We start from the raw sequence: 17,659 nt of genomic DNA, 5'->3' as shown, positions 1-17,659 counted from the left end.
TCGAGCTGGTGCCTGCGTGGAGAGCGTGTACGCATTAGCATGAGTTCACTGATGTGCGGTGAAGGAGGAAGGTGGTGGCTGCTGCGTGTGCTGCAGTGTGAAGCGATACAACAAGACCGGCATTATCTCGTTTACGGCAAACAGGCTCAATTCAGTTTTTGCTCAGAAAAAAATGGGATGGTACCAAAAGAGAAGTTTAACAACACTCCATTTGGCCGTGATCTGTAAGAAATGGCTCTAATAATATGGTTATAATAATGGCTTGGTGAAGCAGCATGTGGTTCAAGGACTACGCCAATGGCTGGGATTATGACCAGGGAAAAGGACTAAGTGTAATGTAGGGTCAAGAAAAGGACAAGCGCAATGGATCATGGTAAGGAGGACTAGGTCTAAGGTCTAGGGACTATGACAAGGACTAAGTCGAAAGTCAAAGGCTAAAGCCAGCACTAAGACTCAGGTTTTAGCAGACTAGGACTATGTATACAGCCTAGGATTAGGTCTAAAGCCAAGAAAATCTAAATCAAAGGTGAGAACTAAATCCAAGAGGATTAGGTTAACAGTCTAGGATTTCACTTTCCTTTCTTTTCTTTGGTCCTTCCTCGGGTCTCCTGACGGCCTCACGACTCTGGCTGGAAGTGTTCGGTTTAGGTGAACGGTATGGGATTTTTTTAACTCATTCACTGCTATTGACGGCTATAGACGTCAAAAATTCATTTTAACCATTTATATTAGTTCTATCATTTTTTCCTACTTTTAACAAAAGTATGCAAACCTAGATTTTTTTTGTATTAGAACAGATATAAAATTTGGGATTAATCGTGAGTTAACTAGTGAAGTCATGCGATTTAATTACGTTTAAAAATTGTAATTGCCCGACGCCCCTAATTTGTAATAATTTTTTCTTTCAAAAAAAACATTATTTTTAAATTAAAAAATTAAATTATTTTTAAACATATTATTTTTATTTTTATCGTGAGTTAACTAGTGAAGTCATGCGATGAATTATGTTGTTGTAATGGCCAGATGCCCCAAATTTTTAATAATTTAAAAAAAATAAAAATGTATTTTTTTTAAAAAAAATTTAAAGAAAAGATTATTAAAAATTAGGGGCATCAGGCAATTAAAATTTGTAATCGTAATTAATCGCATGACTTAACTAGTTAACTCACAATTAATCACAAATTTTATATCTGTTCTAAATGTACAAAAAAATCTAGGTTTTTATACTCTTGTTAACAAAAATGGAAGAAAAAAAAGTTAAACTAATAAAAATAGTTAAAATGATTTTTTGACGTCTATAGCTGTCAATGGCAGTGAATGAGTTAATAGTTTTTAGGTGAACTAATGAATACGCACGCACGCACATACACATACACATACTCACCCACATACAAAAATGAACAAATAAATAAAAGAAAATAAATAAATAATGGTTAACAGTCTAGGTCCAAGCCTAGACTAAGTAGAAGATCTAGAACTAAGCCAATCAGTAAGGCCAAGTCTAAAGCCCAAATTGACTAGCTCTAAGCAGAAGGGCCTGGACTAGGACTAAGCATAAAGTCTAAGACTAGGTCCTGGATAGAAGGTTGGGCAGCTCTGCATTAAATATAAAACTGCTGGCGTTGCTGCCCAATGAAACACATCTACAACTGGAGAAACGCAACGGATACAAATAAACAAAATCTCATTTCGGATAAGCTCTGACTTAATGAGAAGAGAGGCAATCATGTGATATCATTTGCCTCCGAACAATCCATGCCGCCGTTTTAATTAAATTGATGCAATGAAGTGTCATTCATTCATCCTGGCATCTGAAATCAATAGCGAGCTCGAGTCCCTTGCTTTGAGAGCGCTGTGAGCGCTGCGGCGTCCTCCAGGGGAGAAGTACACGCACGCCATCTGGATGCTTGGGCAGGAAACAGAAGAAAAAAAAGGACCACAACAGAAAGATTGGAGTCGATATACTTTCTTTTCACAATTCAAAACAGCTACCAGGTTTCTTAGGCCTTGTCCAGACTGACAGCCAAAATCGGATTTTTAGCTCATCCAGATTGAAACCGAATAACTCGTCAAACACTACACGCGTTGGGTAACACCAACTTTCCGATGCAACCTGTCCAGTGGGCCAATAACGTGGCCCAGTCTGAACCGGGCCAGATCCTATTTGAACGCAGTCAGGCCTAAAAACTGAATCTGATTGGAATCAGATATGCTTACAGTCTGAACGCAACCTTAACTAGATGTCTATAACACGTTTTTTTGTTCTCCCCAACAAACAGTACAAATCTTGTCTATCCGACGACTTCCTTGGACAAATTAATGTACACTACTACTTTTCTATTTAGACATGGCTTTGGCACCATCTTATGGCATCTTAGAACATTACAGAAAGGTCACAAAAAATATGCCATTTTATAACTGCCGTTTTGGAAAATCAAAGGGATGAAATTGTCTTTTCTTTGCTCAATCAAACGTTGTTATGATTCGTATTTCGAGTCTGGCTATACGAAGACGATTTTCCAAGTCTCGGTCCAGTGGAAGTCCATCAATCAATGAGACTCAATGACGCATTGCTCCCTGCGAGTGCCAGTTACACCATTACGCGTATTAAAGCCCCTGCGGGAAGCTCGCCAAGACCCTCTCAGACATCGTCCATCGCATCATTGCGCCCCCCCCCCCCCCCCGAAACCAGCCCCCCCCGAAACCAGCCCCCGCTCCATCAGCCGGTCTTAAAACCCCTACACAGATGTGATCCATTGGCCAAAGATGTCCTGCTTTCATTAGCTCATGCATCCATGTTTGTAGTCCATGACAAAAAGACACAAGACTACAAAGAATAATGCTGGTGCCTTAGCGGGTTTCAGGCCTACTTGTGCTCGCTCCCTGGATATTCTGCAATGGGGTCACATAGTGAGAGAATTCCGTCTAATTCAGGAACAGGAACGCGTCTGAAATCAGATGAATGGAGGAAAAAAGGGAGAAATAATTGTTCACCGTTTATAATGAAGGCATCAATTTGAACAGGAGACCTTTAGATGTGGAAAATAAAATACTGTCCAGAAGTCATTTATTTATTCTAACATGCATTTTTTTTTTTTAAAGTAAGGTGTTTATTTGAGAAGACTTCTATTTATATATGTAAAGTCTTTCCTCTGAACACTCTTAAATCCTCTTAACGAACTTGAGAGTTAGCCTTAGGCACAAGATTTCTTCTCAAGTGGTGTTTAGAGGTGATTGATTTAATCAACTGCAAGTCTTCCTTCATTATAACGCGGTTCACTTTTCGCCGTTTCGTGGATTTTTTATTTTTTTTTGCGCGATTTCGCATTCTCTTTTTTTTTTTTTTACAGTGATGTACCTATTTTATAACATTTATGAAGGTTTGAATATCGAGAATGTTTAAACAAGAGAGAAATGTGAGAAAATGTAAACGCCTCGATGAAAAAAAAACTGTGTGGCGAGTGGTTTTTTTGAGCCTTAAAACATTTATAATAAATGTAAAACTATTGCGGGTATTTCTTGGAACCGAACCCCAGTAGAAAACGAGGGAACACCGTACATACAAATGTCAGGCCTGTATTGGAAAAAGGCATCTATTTTATTCGTTAAAAAATATCGTTTTTGCTTAAATAATGTCTAGAGAGTTTATGCACTCATTTATAGGCCACTATCACGCAATTTTATTTGAAGTAAGGAATTCATTTGAGATGGGGATTTTATTTGTGGAAAAAAGACAAAAAAGCACCATACTCAAAATAGTGTGCAAAGAGTGTTTATTTATTCAACCACGGAAACAGTCTTGTATTTGAAGGAAAATCAGACAACTTCCTAATTTTTATTTGAATTAAGGTGATTTTTTTTTTGGGGGGGGGGGGGGGGGGATCTTTATTACTTAAAAAAAGATGCTGTATGTTTTCTCATCAAAAGGGAATTCATCTAGTGAGTTACTGATAACTAGTCTCAAATAAACTCAAATCAAATTTGGGAGCATATATTGGTCTTCATGTATCGTTGCCATTTCCCATCTGTGCCACAAGAGGGCGCCACAAAACAGTCATTCCTGAGTCAAATTACTCATCATTATACAAATAAACACAATTCGCCTTTTTAATTCGACCACCTACTCTTTAAAGTTATTGAAACGAAAATTGCCAAAAGGAAGAGCAAGCTAGACTTGCGTGCCAGTTTGAACTCGTGCAAAGCGATCCCGATCATCACTATGCCAGTAAGTCCATGACCGCATAGCGGCACGACCACGGCTACTCGATTTTCATGCGAACGCCGGCTGCGCGGGCCGCTCGGTGCCCCAACAGCAATTCAGTGAATTTATTGCGGCCGCGTGCTCTTGAATTAGCCGACATGCATTTTGGATTTAGGAGAGGGTGATCGTGTAACCGATAAAATATTCACGCTAACACACATGATGACGGCTCCCTGGATTACGTACTTGAATACAAATCGTATGGCATTTAATTTGAGCGTTTAATGAGGACAAAAGTGTCTGTTAAATGTCTTCACAGGTTGACCTCAAATGACCTCCTTTAGGCAGTCTGTAACAGGCTTGTAGGCTTTTCGTTTTTTTTCTTTTTTTAATCAAAACCAGACAGCTTCCAAGTTCTTTTACCTTTTAGGAGGCTTATAATAAGGAAAATAGTGTCTCTCTCGTTGCCATGGCGACCTTATAGTTCATCTCTTTTAAGCAGTGCTTGCCCAGCATGCACATTTCTTCATAACATACTCCAACCAAAATGATGTAGCTTTAGGTGGACTTGGGTGTTATAATGAGGAAAATTTACCACCGTTAAAAAAAACGTTAAGAATTGTGTGTGCTTGTAAAAAAAAAAAAACGTGGCCGCACGCTAAGAAAAAGGATCAGACAATATTTATTTGGAGACATGATGAGTTATGTTAGCATATACATTGATTAGCATATTTTAGCTTTTGACCACATCTTTAGAAAATAACAGCAGGGAGGCTAAACTAAATGGCTCATCCACACAAGAGTGTGTTGCCATTTTGAAAAAAAAAAAAAAAAAAACTTTTGGATTTGCGAGGTTGTACTGTACATGTTCTTTGACGGAATCCAGAACCTTCCTGTAGAGGGTAGAAAAGGTATTTTAATAAACCAAATGTGTTGATTATGAAAGGGGAGGTGTAATTTTAGACAAGGCTATAAGTGTCACACACCTTATGTTGCCGAAGGCCTTGCTCCCGCTGCTCCTAATTTGGGAATTGAACACACACGGACACATAAGCACAAGCACGACAGGTGTTAACTTAGCTTAGCCTTGCAGCAAGTCCAAAGGCACACTTTGATTTGGTGTGTGCGTAAGATGAAACAATACACTAAAAACCCTCAATCTTGAAATAAAGAAAATATACGTATATATAATGTGTGTGCTGAGTCATGGAAATACGAGTGAGTCTCTTTCAGTGACGTGCCATCACCGATATAATTATGGATTCTTCCGTTTGTGCACCTTGGCCCAGTTTAGTGCCCGCTCCATGTTAGGAAAAGTGTGTGTTGGAGGTCACCTGGAGCGCCTCACGACTCTTTTAGACAGAGCAGGAGGGTTTATGTCAAGTTTCTAGACGGCTAAAAATGTGACGCATCAAAACATATGGGCAAAAATTAACTACCGAGTGTTTATTGAAGCGGCATCTAGTTGACAGGAGGCCTTTACTGTATTTGTAACAAAAGTAAAAGTAAATAAATAAATAAATAATCATTCGGATTTCTTCAAATAGTGTCCAAAGTGTTAGTTTACTCAGCTGCAGAGTACCAGACTTTTATTTGAAGCAAGACATCTCTCTGAGAGGCCTTTATTTATTTATTTATTAACTCATTCACTGCCATAAATTCATTTGAACTATTTCTATTAATTTAACCTTTTTTCTACTTTTGATAACAAGTTTTTATTGTACATTTCAAACAGATAATTCAAAAAAAAAAATTGTGATTAATCGTGAGTTAACTAGTGAATTCATGTGATTAATTACAATAAAAAAATTAAATCACCTGACGCCCCTAATTTTTAATAATCATTTATTCTTTTTTTTTTTTTTTTAAATAAAAAGATTTAAAAAAAGGAAAGATTATTAAAAATTAGGGGGCGTTTTTTTTTTAGGTGATTTTTTTTTTAATTATAATTAATTGCACGACTTTACTAGTTAACTCACGATTAATCATAAATTTTATATCTGTTCGAAATGTAAAAATTTTTTTTCTAGGTTTTCATACTCAAAAGTAAAAAAAAAATAACGTTAAAATAATAGAAATAGTTCAAATGATTTTTTGACGTCTATAGCCGTCAATGGCAGTGAATGAGTTAAACAAACATTTCATTACATTTCTACAACTCCAGACTATTTGAAGGACATTATGATGTGAAAGGGTGCCATTATTTGTCTTTTTTTTTTTTTTAATCAAGTGTCCAAAGGGTGTTAATTTTCTCAGCTACAAAGAGCACAAAACATTTACTCAACTCCAGATTGCTTCCATACGTGTCTTTGAATCAAGGCCTCTATTTGAGAAAATATGTTTATTTGTTTAATAGAAGTAATTCTAAGTAAGTCTTCATGAAAAAAATAATTGACAACTAGGTCCTTATTTGAAGTAAGGTGTCTATTTAACTGAAAGTATTGGTTTAAAAACAAGACCAATATGCTGTACAACTACTAGTTGTTTATTTGAAGTAAGGCATCTATTTTTTTTATATCTTTTTTTTTTTACATTTTTAAAAAAGCACATATTTACTCTTCCAGGTGTATCTTTGAAGTAAGGTGTCGATTTGAGGTGTAAACGGCCATGCAGTTTTTCCTTAATTATTGGCCATTGGTGTTTATTTATTTACATTCTAAAAATACCAGGCGTTAACTTGAAGTAAAGCTTCTATTTGAGAGGAAGTCTTATTTTTGTTTGGGGAGGAAAAAGACACACTTTATTTCCTCAATTAGCAGACACGTGTTAGATTTATTTAATTTCAGACTAGGTGTTTTTTTTTATTTGAAGTAAGGTGTCTATTTCAGATGATACTAATTTTTTCTTTTATTGATAGGACTGCATAAATATAGTTCTGGCATGGGTTGATGGTGTAAATTAAATTCATGGATTCATCATCTATGGGTGATTTCGTGTATTTTTGCTGCAGTCTTCCCAGGTTGATTGTGACCATTTCTTACCTGCGAGAATGAAGATGACAGCCTATTTCTTTTCCGCGTCTGCAACAACTGGCTCTGTTGTGACAAAGGCATATTTTTAGTTTTCACAAGAAACCCACCCTAAAGAAATGCCTTCTTATTCACGTACGTCGGACTTCCAGCTTGCAGCTGACGGTGACCTCGCCGTGGTGGTTCTTGGCTCGACAGGTGTAAACACCTCCGTCGAAGGTCACCGGCTTGCGGATCTCGAGGGAACAGATGCCCTGCACGCAGATTTGACGGAATTTGGGGTCGTCGCCGATTATCATTTGGTTCTTCAGCCACTCGATCTTGGGCTGCAGGGGAGGAAGAATGTTTTAAATGAGGTTTTGATGTGGTTCTGACAGCTGTTTATTTGAACCAAGGCATCAATTTGAGTTGAGGCCTTTATTTGTTAAAAATAAAATAAATAAAATAAAATGTTTTATCTTCAAATAAAGACCTGGGAGTTTTTTTCATTACTCAACTACACACAGTACCAGACGGTTTATATGAAGTAAGCTTGAGTTAATTTGAAAGCAGGCCTTTATTTATTTAGTTATTTAATTTGGGGGGGGGGGGGGGTCCCTCAAATAGTGATCAGGGGTGTTTCTTTACTCAAATCCAGACAACCTGTCCTTTTTTTAGGTTTAGTGTGTATCTGAGAGGAGCGCTTTATTTTTATTATTATTAATTAATTAATTTGTTTATTTATTTATATTTAACAAAAAAAGACATTGTTTTTCTTCAAGAGTTTCTAGAGGGTATTGGTTGACTGGTTTGCCGTTCATTTGAACGATTTCTCGATTTATTTGATTACGATTACATAGACTATTTTTCCTGTCACAAGAGGGTGTAAATTTACTCAACTACAATGTATGATTTTTATTTGAAGAACGGTGTGAATATATTTGACAGGAGGCCTTCATCAGAAAAAATAATCATCAGAAAACTAGTTTCATTTGAGGCGAGGCACCTATTTGAGACGAGACCTTTATCTGTGTAACAATAATGGATGCCAGCTCGACATTATTTGAAGTAAGGCATGTTTTTGAGCGGATGCTGATATTTAAAAATAAGAAAATAAAAATAATTAAGACACTGGATCTTGGAATGGAGGGGTATTAAGAATGTTTGATGTAGAATGTAGGATTTGGAGGGCGGTTACTATTTCCGTTCTGGAGTTTTGACATGGCGACGGCCCCCTAGGAATTCCACACGTCCACCCTCCTGTCACCGCCACCCCAATACCCCCCCCCCCCCGTCCCCCCCCCCCCCTCCCGACACACACACCCTCTTTCACCCCGCTTTCATCCCTAATGCAAAGTATGCCGATGCCACTCAGAGCCTAACTCACCGAGCGAAGCTAATGACAGTAGGTGAAAGGCTTTGAATGGGGGCGGAGAAGTGTACCTTGGGGTATCCCCTAACAGAGCACAGCAGCTTGGTGCTGTAGCCCACTGTGGTGGCTCGGTTGGCCAGAGAGGTGGTGAACTTGGGTGCTTCTGTGAAGTCGTGCTCCTGGAACTCGGTGGCCTTGTACTCGATTCCTGCAGGGAAAGAATAACACTCACGCTCAAATGCTTCAAACTGAAATTACAATGGTATTTTGGGGTTGATATGTGCCTTTAAGGGGCGTGGCCTTGTTAGTGAGTCGGCTTAACGTCTTGTGAGTGATCTCATTTTGTATTTCCGTCTTTGACTCTTTTTGCGCCGTTCAATAAATGGCTGAAAGTGCATTGATGACTGTGGCTCTCCTTGCCCACTTGTGAGGGCATTACAGGACTTTAATTGCTACACCCCCCCCACCCGATTTCACTCGAAATGAACCAAGCCACTGCTCGTAACTTTAGAAACGGGGCGCATTTAAGTCGAGGCACCACTGTCGTTTGTAAAAATAAATAAATAAATAAATAAAAGACCGTTTTACCCTGTTTGAGGATCTTGGCCTCATCCTTGGTGACGGCCGCCTCCTCGCTGATTCCACACTTGTTCTCGGAGAACACCTGGAACTTGTAGGTGTTGCCCATGATGAGGTCTGAGACGGTGGCGTTGAGTCGGTGGTAGTGCTCCATCACGGTGAACCAGTCCTGTCAATACACCCGCAACTCACGTCAGGGTCCGGGTTCCGGGATCTACGTCAATGAACCCACTGGGGATTTTGTGCGATTCTTACCCCGGTCTTTTTGTCAGCCTTCTGGACTGTGTAACCTGTGATGTCCGTGTTGCCGTTGTCTTTGGGCGCCGTCCACTCCAGAGCGGCGTTGAAGCCCCACGTGTCCACGATCTTTACGCTAGCCGGCGGCCCAGGAAGTTCTGTCACATTCCAGAATTCCGTTTATTTGAGATGAGATCTTTATTTGTAAGAAAATGACATTTTTCATTCTTTCCCCAGATGGTCTTTATTTACTTAATTACAGAGATTATGAGGCATTTATTTGAAGGGGGCTTCTATTTATTTAAAAGAACAGAGAGAAATCATTTCAAAAAGGCAGACTGTTTTTCCTTAAGTAGTGGCCAGGGAGTGTTTTTTTTTTCATTTTTCTTTTACTCATTTACAGAGAGGATCGAGCTTTTATTTGAGGTTTTTATTTGAGAGGAGGCCTGCATTTTTTTCCCTCTCAGATAGTGTCCAGAGCGTGTTGAGCGCCTCAACTACTAAGAGTAGCAGGCATTTATTGAAGGTGGTATCAATCTAAGATGAGGTATTTACTTGTAAAAACCTAATAAATAAACACAGTTTCCTCAAATAATGGCTAGGAGCTTTTATTAAATACAGACTAACTAATAGGTGTTTATTTGAGAGGAGGTCTTTGTTTAATAAAAACAAAACATATAGTATTCCCTCAAGGAGTGGTCATTGGGTGTTTATTCTTATTTACGCAACTACAAAGACTATCAGATGTTTATTTCAAGAAGGCATTTATTTTCTTTTTAGCACTTTTTTTTCTAAACTATCCATGTACTTTAAGTGTTCATTTGAAGATGATGTCTATTTGAAAGATTGTCTATATATATATATATATATATATATATATATATATATATATATATATATATATATATGTATGTATAAAGACCATTTGTCATCAGGTAGTGTTTATTTATGTAACTACAAAAGCAGGTGTTTATTTGAAGGAGGTGTGTATTTTAGAAGAGGCTTTTATTTTTCCATATTTGTTTTATAAATGTTTTTCCTCAAATAATGATGAGGAGCAGTTATTTACTGAAATCCAGACAACTTGTGTTATTTGGGGTAAGGCATCTATTTGAGAAGAGGCCTCCATTTGTAACAAATATCTTATCATGTCCAGAGCGGGTTTATTTACTCACTTACAGAAAGTATCGAGCATTTATTTGAAGCTGGCATCTAATTATTTTGAGACGAGGCCTTTTTCGCAAGACAAATCACAGACAGTGAAAAGAAGGCGTCGGCCTACCGACAATCTGCAGGGTGACCGTGGCTTTGTCCTCAAAGTCGTCCACTTTGACGCACATCTCGTAGACGCCGGAGTCGTCCCTCTCGGCTGCTCGGATGAACAGGATGCTGTCCCTGTCGGTGCTGCGGATGTTGACCTTTCCTCTCTCCAGCGGCTGTCCGTTTTTGGTCCAGCTCACCGCAGGCTTGGGTTTGCCCTGGGGGACACCGTCACAACTTCACACGTGACGCCTAAGGCTGTTTTCCTGGTCTTCAAAGGGCTTACTGAGAAGGGGATGGTCAGGTTGATCTTGTCTCCGACGTTGACCACGTACCGCTGCCTGAGGAAGCGAGGCAGGCGCACCTTGGGGCGATCTACATGGAGAAGAAAACAAGGACAATATTAGTTTTGTTTGTTTTGAATTCAGTTTAAGAAAAATGCAGATCATATGGTAGTGCTTTTGACGTCAGCAAAAAAAAAAAAAGTGCTTCCTCAAACTCTTTGATAGATGTCACACACCTGTCATAATTGAGCCACTAAGAACTAAGGTGAGGCATTTTTTGGGTCATTTTTACGTTATAATTCAGATGGCTTAGATCAAGGCTTAATTTCAATTTATATATCTTGTATTGTTTTTTTCTGTTCATGTATTGTCAAACACTGTCCTGATTTGAATTGGAATGCGGGGAGCCGCTTCAAATTGGCCGCATTCCGTCCAACAAGCAAAATGCCAAAAGAAAGTAAACTCCTGAAAAAATAGTTTATTTTCATACTATTCATTATAAAGCTTATAACCCTCATCTCATAATATAGCATTTTCGTAGTATAGTATTATGACTTACTCATTTCTGTCTGAATGTTAAATTTGCAACGTAGCTGGTGAATTATAGTTCACTTAATCCTTCAAGATTAATGTCAGGGATGAGTTTGCACATCAACATCGTTCACTATTAGGTGTTATTTATCGGTATTATGCCGACGGACAACATTTATGGCCTACTTTACAGTAAGAACAACATGCTAGGATTTCACGGGAGGAACCACCTGCTGTGTAGCAGCATTTGTCGGGACTGTAAATAGCGCGTGTGGGGGGGAAGGGGGGGAGGCATCAATTGGAAGCTACAAAAAAAAAAAGTCACCAGAAAGCAAAGCGAGACGCTCACTTGCGGATTTGGATGAGCATCCCAAATGCGCAAAGAAGCGGAAATGCCCGTCATGTCGAGTCGCATTATCGCGTTACTTAAAGCGGATTAGCTGTGATGCAAAATGGCCGCGTAACGCCTTTGACGCCTTCCAAAATAAACAGCACGGTTGAGGCTGTCATGAGATGTGAGTGTCACCTGAGACCACTCAACACCTCACCCCCCCTCCCCCCTCCCCTGGGCACAGACAGGAATTCAACCTCCACCCTACCACGGCTCACCACCTGCTGGCCCTCAGCTCACTTGACGCCATCCATCTCCCCCGTGCTCGAACCCGGGCACAGCGCGTTAATAACCGCCGACATCTCGGCTATTTTTCCGCGGCTTTGCGGTCGTTTTGAAGGAAACCGTTCATAAAATGTTTTCTATTCCTGTCGATCAGTCAACTAATTAGTTAGTCTTAGGCACAGAATCGCAGGTTGTGGCAAATATGTCATGTTTTTATTCGAGTGCTCTTTTTTCGGAGTTCTTGAACGCATCACTTTGTTCGCAAGTGTGGGAATGACAGAGAGCAAAGGGGGGGGGGGGGGGGGTGAGAATGAGTGACGTTGCTAATAAACGTCAATTCCCTGAATAATGTTTCCGTAATCCATAGTAAATCGCTTTTACAATTTTACACACAATGTAACCTGTGTATGCTAATGCTAGCTTCCAGACACGGTTGTCGCAATGCAAAACTTATTGGAAGTAAGGTAACCATTTTTCTAATTGTATGTTTTAGTTATGGTATCACGGTGTTGACCCGACCTGTCTTAAGAGTTCATGAGTTCTTACGACCTCCTCCACCAGCACATATTCGTATTTCTTCAAACATGTTTAATTTACTTAACTGCACATCTTTCCTAGTATTTATTTAAAGTAGAAAGCCAATTTTCCCATTTCTTAATTGATGGTCTTTATGGTATCAGCACATCCTCCATAACAACAACTTCCATTTCTATTTCTTTTTATTTACTCACTTGCTGAGAGTCACAATTGTTTATTTGAATAAGACGTCCCGTTTTTCTTAGTTTATGGTCTTAGCGATTTTGACATCACGTCTTGCTATCAACTTTATTCATCGGGACGGCCACACAGTATTTGAATGCTGAAGTCCAATTCTATTTACTGAGCAGTCGCAGCCATTTATTTGAAGTAAGGCATCATTTTTTTTTTTTGTAGTTCACAGTATTTATGGCATTACCAGAAACCTCCTTCACCGGGATGAACATATTTGTATTTCCTCCTACAGCAACTAGCAGGCATTTATTTGAAGTACGGCTTTGGTATTGTATTTCTTTCTTTCTCCTCAAACAGTGTCCGTTTATTTACTCAACGACGTGTTTACTTGAAGCAGGGATTTGATTTGATTTGACTAGTCCTTAAGGCATAGCGTTTATCACGTGGGCACGTCACGTCTTACCGGCAACCTCCTTCACCACAACAGCCTCGGGGAGGGCGACGGGTGGACTTCGTCCTCCAGCGTTCACGGCCACCACGCGGATCTTCAGACGGTCTCCGGTCGTCTGGTTTTTGATGACGCAGCGGCAGGACTTCTGCAGGTCCTCGCTTACCGCCTTCCAGTCCTCAGCTGAAAGGACAAGGTTGAGGTTCGGGGTTATGTTCAGTTTCACAGGAAAATTACGAATCGCATTTGAGTCTTTGGCGCAGGGGCAGGCTAGATCAGGTTTTGGTATTTGGCATTTTTTTTCTCTTAAGCTTGACAAATACTCCAAATATTAAAAAACAATTAAATCAAAGCTTTTTTTTGAATAAAGGAAACAGCAACAACAAAAAACAACTAACAAACCTGCAGATTTTTTGGGGGGAAATTAACAGTTTGGTGGAACTTGACGACAAAGGGTGAGAAAAAACTGTCTTGTTGTGATTTAAAACAGCCACAAACCACCGCTACTTTAATGCTAACATAATGTACAATTGTAAACTCCATAGGCACACGGGCTAATTATTAGCATCTATGTAGCGGTGTTTTTGTCATGACATGTTTATGACATTACATTACATAATGAGATGCGGTATTTTAAAAAATCTTTCCCCAAGTACTTTACAACTTTGTCTCGTTCCACTTCAGCAATGTTCTTATAACATCACCCCTTCTTTTCTTGTGATTATTTCAAGTGGATCCTAAATTGACTCTGTGATTTTCTGTGCATTTTAATTGTCCTCAAACTTGCGAGCCGAACAATAATACAACAACAACAAAAAAGGGTCCGCTGAGCATATAGCGGGATATATATATATCACTGTCTGACCTCTGGCATGCCAATTTAACGGCGGGCGCACCTGGTGCAGCCCCGGGACTCACTTCCGTCCTTGCACACCTCGATGGCGTACCCGTCCAGGCCGGACGGTCCGACAACCTCCGGCTGGCTCCAGATGATGGTCACCGAAGTGTCGTTCTTGTCCTCCACGAACAGATCCAGGGGGACGCTCGTGGGCTCTGCGGACGACGGTTCGAAAAATCCGATTTTGGGAGCAGGATATGTGACGGGAGGCTTACCTTTGGGTGGAGGTGGCGGCGGAGAGGGCGCTTTAGGCTCTTCGGGCTCGGGTGCCTCACCGGCTTCAGCTGAACATACGGGCCGGAGCAAAAACATTTAAAAAAAAATAAAATAAATTTCTTGTCTCACAATGAGTGTTTTTTTTTACCCCAAAGAAAGGCGAGCATGTATGCTGCAAATACTGTGCTTAAGCATAATTATCTGCTAATAGAAAATTTGCGTCTTTGGTCCTTCCTCGGGTCTCCTGACGGCCTCACGACTCTGGCTGGAAGTGTTCGGTTTAGGTGAACGGTATGGGATTTTTTTTAATAGGTTTTAGGTGAACTAATGAATACACACACACTCACACGCACGCACAAACGCACCTACACATACAAAATAAAAAATTTAATAAAAAATCAATTTAAAAAAGAGCAATGATGATGACATGTCAAATCGGTAAAATTACCAAATGAACAATACTGAGCTCTACAGAAAAAAATAAAAATAAATTTAAAAAAAATTGCGTTGGCAACAGAATATGTTCTAGGCAGCCCCACTAGTCTACACACAATATTCTGACTAATATTGCATTTGTGGAATTGGAAGAAAGCAGCAAAATCCACCAGTTTTGATCCATCTCAGGAGGCGGCCATTTTGCCACTTGATGTCAACTGAACATGACATCGCAGGTGCTCAGGTAATGACCAATCTTGGGGTCATCTTCCAAATGTCACATGACCAACGTCACAAAACAGGTGAGCCGTGATTTGTGGATACCGTAGCCCTGAACACCTGTGATGTCATTTTCAGGCAACAGCAAGTGACAAAATGGCCGCCCACTGAGATGGATAAAAGCAGGTGTATTTGGCTGCTTAATTCATTTCCTACCACCGCAATATTAACTCTTTGACTGCCAAAAACGTTAAATAACGTTTAGTAAAATCCTATGGAGGAGTGCCAAAGACGTTAAAAGACGTTTTTTTTTCAAAACAGAGGTGAAACTAACCATTTTCTATTGTTGATTACTGAAAAACGGAATAAGGTAGAAACAAACTTTTTTTTTCTGATGAAAGATGAGAGTCCAATCCTCCATTTGGTAGTATGTGCGTTTCCATAGTCCAAACACATAATTTTCTGTGGACCTTGAAAGATCAGTCAAAAACGCTTAAATCGGCTGGCACCCCACGGCATCCCTTTTCTGAAAACGTCTGGCAGTCAAAGAGTTAATCTGAATACAGTGTGTAGACTAATTGTTGGGCTGACTTCCACTTTTAAGCAAAATAGCTCACGTACAGCTCATTTAGGTACTTCCGAATTACATATATTGCAAAACTCTCAATAAGTTATGATGCCATTTAGGAGGGGGGGGGGGGGAAATCGCCTAAAGCAAGTTAACTGTTCTTACGCAAAAACTGCCTGTTAAGTAATATATTGAAAAAGATTCAGCTTATTTTTGTATTAATTTAAAATATCTAATTTCAGTGAGTGTTTCATGTTTGCAGTGTTATAGCTATTAATAACCGCTAGTATGTGAAAAAAAATGAGAGGCGGGCAGGTGTGAGTAACAGAAGCTGTTTACTTTTCATAATGTTTCAAATGGCAAGTCTTTGGAGTAGGACTCGTATTTTGTTTCTTGTGCGCCAAAGTTAATGTAGGCCAATTTCATATGGAGAGGAAGAGCATGTTGGCTCAACAACATTTTTTAAATTTATTTATTTTGAACAAGGGCGTCATAGGCAGGCAGGTGTTTGTAACAGAAGACGCAGCATCTGGCGAGGTCGTGACAGCGGGCGGGCGGGGGTTTGTTGGGGTCAGGGGGGGTCCTTTTAATAATGTTCAAATGACATGGTTGTCATTCTCGAATAAAAATAAATAAAAGTGAGGATCAGTGATGGGATAATGAAGATGTGATGTAATATCAACGGAGGTTTTTGTTCATTAGAATGTAGTCTTGAAAGCCTTTATTTACACGATTTTTATTATTATTTTTTTTTTTAAAGTAAAGTGCAACCAGAGATTTGTGACTTCCATGTTACAATGTAGCCCTCTCAGAATAGCAAGTGGGCAAAGTTGTTTCAAAAGGTTCAAAATTTCACTTTGTTACATTTTGGCACGATATTTTGGAGTCAGCCAGCCCTTTTTTTTTTAAGTGTTTCCAGGTGGTCCAAAATGCTGCTGCTCGCCTACTAACTGGAGCTCGTAGGAGGGAGCACATAACTCAAATTCTGGCCTCCATGTAGGCTAAAGATTATTTTTAAGATTTCTTAAAAAAAAAAAAATTTTCACACACTCAATTAGTTTGTGAACGTAAAGTGTGAATAGTGAGTTGTGATAAAACAATCAGCATCTTCACACGTAAATGACGTCATTTAATTTGAATCCATTTAAATCAGTGGGAGGCAAACTTTTACCGTCTGCTGGCGCGACTTCGCCCCCTTCAGCGGGAGGGGCAGCGGGGGCCTCACCCTCCACGGCAGGTGCGGCAGCCTCGGCAGGTGCACCCGGCGCCTCCGCTGCGGGGGCTTCCGCCACCGGGGGGACTTCCACGACCGGGGGGACTTCCACGACCGGGGAGGGTTCCGGGGCCGGCTCCGGCTTAGGTGCGGGCTCAGGCGCCTTCTCCACCTTTTTGCCGGGTTTCTTCTTGATGGGGGCAGGCTTGGACGGCATGTTGGCAGCTAATTCCCAAGTGGCACACACACCCACACACACACACACTTCGCCTGTATCCAATGGCGACGTTTGCACAGGAGAGGAGCATTATAAGGGCCCCGCCGAGAGACAGGCCCCGCCCCCTTTGGAAGGGGCGGAATTGACAACTCAGCACAACTTGGAGTCACAAAGGAAGAAAGTTTAAAGATTCAAATGTAAGCAATTTCAAGTCAGTCAGTTCAATACTGTATTATCAATATTTTTCATGTTTTTTGGTTAATTAACCATTTGTTTTTGTTTGTAAAGTACATTACACAAAATCGTTTGTTACTAATTAGAAAGAGTTTACTATTATTAATATTTTGTATTCACAATACAATTATTTAGCAAAACAAAATTGAAACAGGTAAAATGCTGAGCAAAAGTTTATTTTACTCGTAGTGCTGTTTAATTTACAAAAAGTATCTAATATACTGTTAATAATAATATACATATTTATATGTACATGTAAAATTGTATTACAATTGTTTTTTTTTTTTATTGCTGTCACAATAAATCAACAATTTTCCGCAAAATGAATTTGATTTATTCTTACAAGTTAACTCTTGTTTTTAATTTTATGAATTACAATAAACTAATATTTATTACTATGAAAAATTCAAATGTACTGTACATGTAAATTTGTTGACTAATGTATTGTATTCTTCCCAATATATTTATTAAC

At 39.5% G+C, this 17,659-nt stretch overlaps 1 protein-coding gene across 3 annotated transcripts; it reads right to left on the bottom strand.

Annotated features, from left to right (window-relative positions):
* Positions 1 to 3,989: 3,989 nt before the first annotated feature.
* On the bottom strand, positions 3,990 to 17,382 carry mybphb (myosin binding protein Hb). 3 transcript variants are annotated; one of them, XM_077573354.1, is made up of 13 exons: positions 16,695 to 17,382; positions 14,301 to 14,369; positions 14,106 to 14,240; positions 13,203 to 13,370; positions 10,884 to 10,972; positions 10,620 to 10,815; positions 9,356 to 9,495; positions 9,110 to 9,269; positions 8,593 to 8,729; positions 7,310 to 7,496; positions 7,183 to 7,236; positions 5,188 to 5,220; positions 3,990 to 5,094 (listed from the first exon to the last, which is right to left on the bottom strand). In XM_077573354.1, the coding sequence occupies exons 1-11, from the start codon at positions 16,951 to 16,953 to the stop codon at positions 7,205 to 7,207; spliced, it is 1,572 nt and encodes a 523-aa protein (XP_077429480.1). In that variant the 5' UTR covers positions 16,954 to 17,382; the 3' UTR covers positions 3,990 to 5,094; positions 5,188 to 5,220; positions 7,183 to 7,204. The 3 variants fall into 3 exon arrangements, with proteins under 3 accessions (XP_077429480.1, XP_077429479.1, XP_077429481.1); XM_077573353.1 differs by having other exon boundaries at positions 14,106 to 14,369; XM_077573355.1 differs by having other exon boundaries at positions 7,310 to 7,424; positions 14,106 to 14,369.
* Positions 17,383 to 17,659: the final 277 nt, after the last annotated feature.

This window comes from Vanacampus margaritifer, chromosome 8, assembly GCF_051991255.1.
Source record: "Vanacampus margaritifer isolate UIUO_Vmar chromosome 8, RoL_Vmar_1.0, whole genome shotgun sequence".
Lineage (NCBI taxonomy): Eukaryota > Metazoa > Chordata > Actinopteri > Syngnathiformes > Syngnathidae > Vanacampus > Vanacampus margaritifer.
The sequence above is the reverse complement of the archived record's forward strand: the minus strand, read 5'-3'. Positions and strand labels throughout refer to the sequence as shown.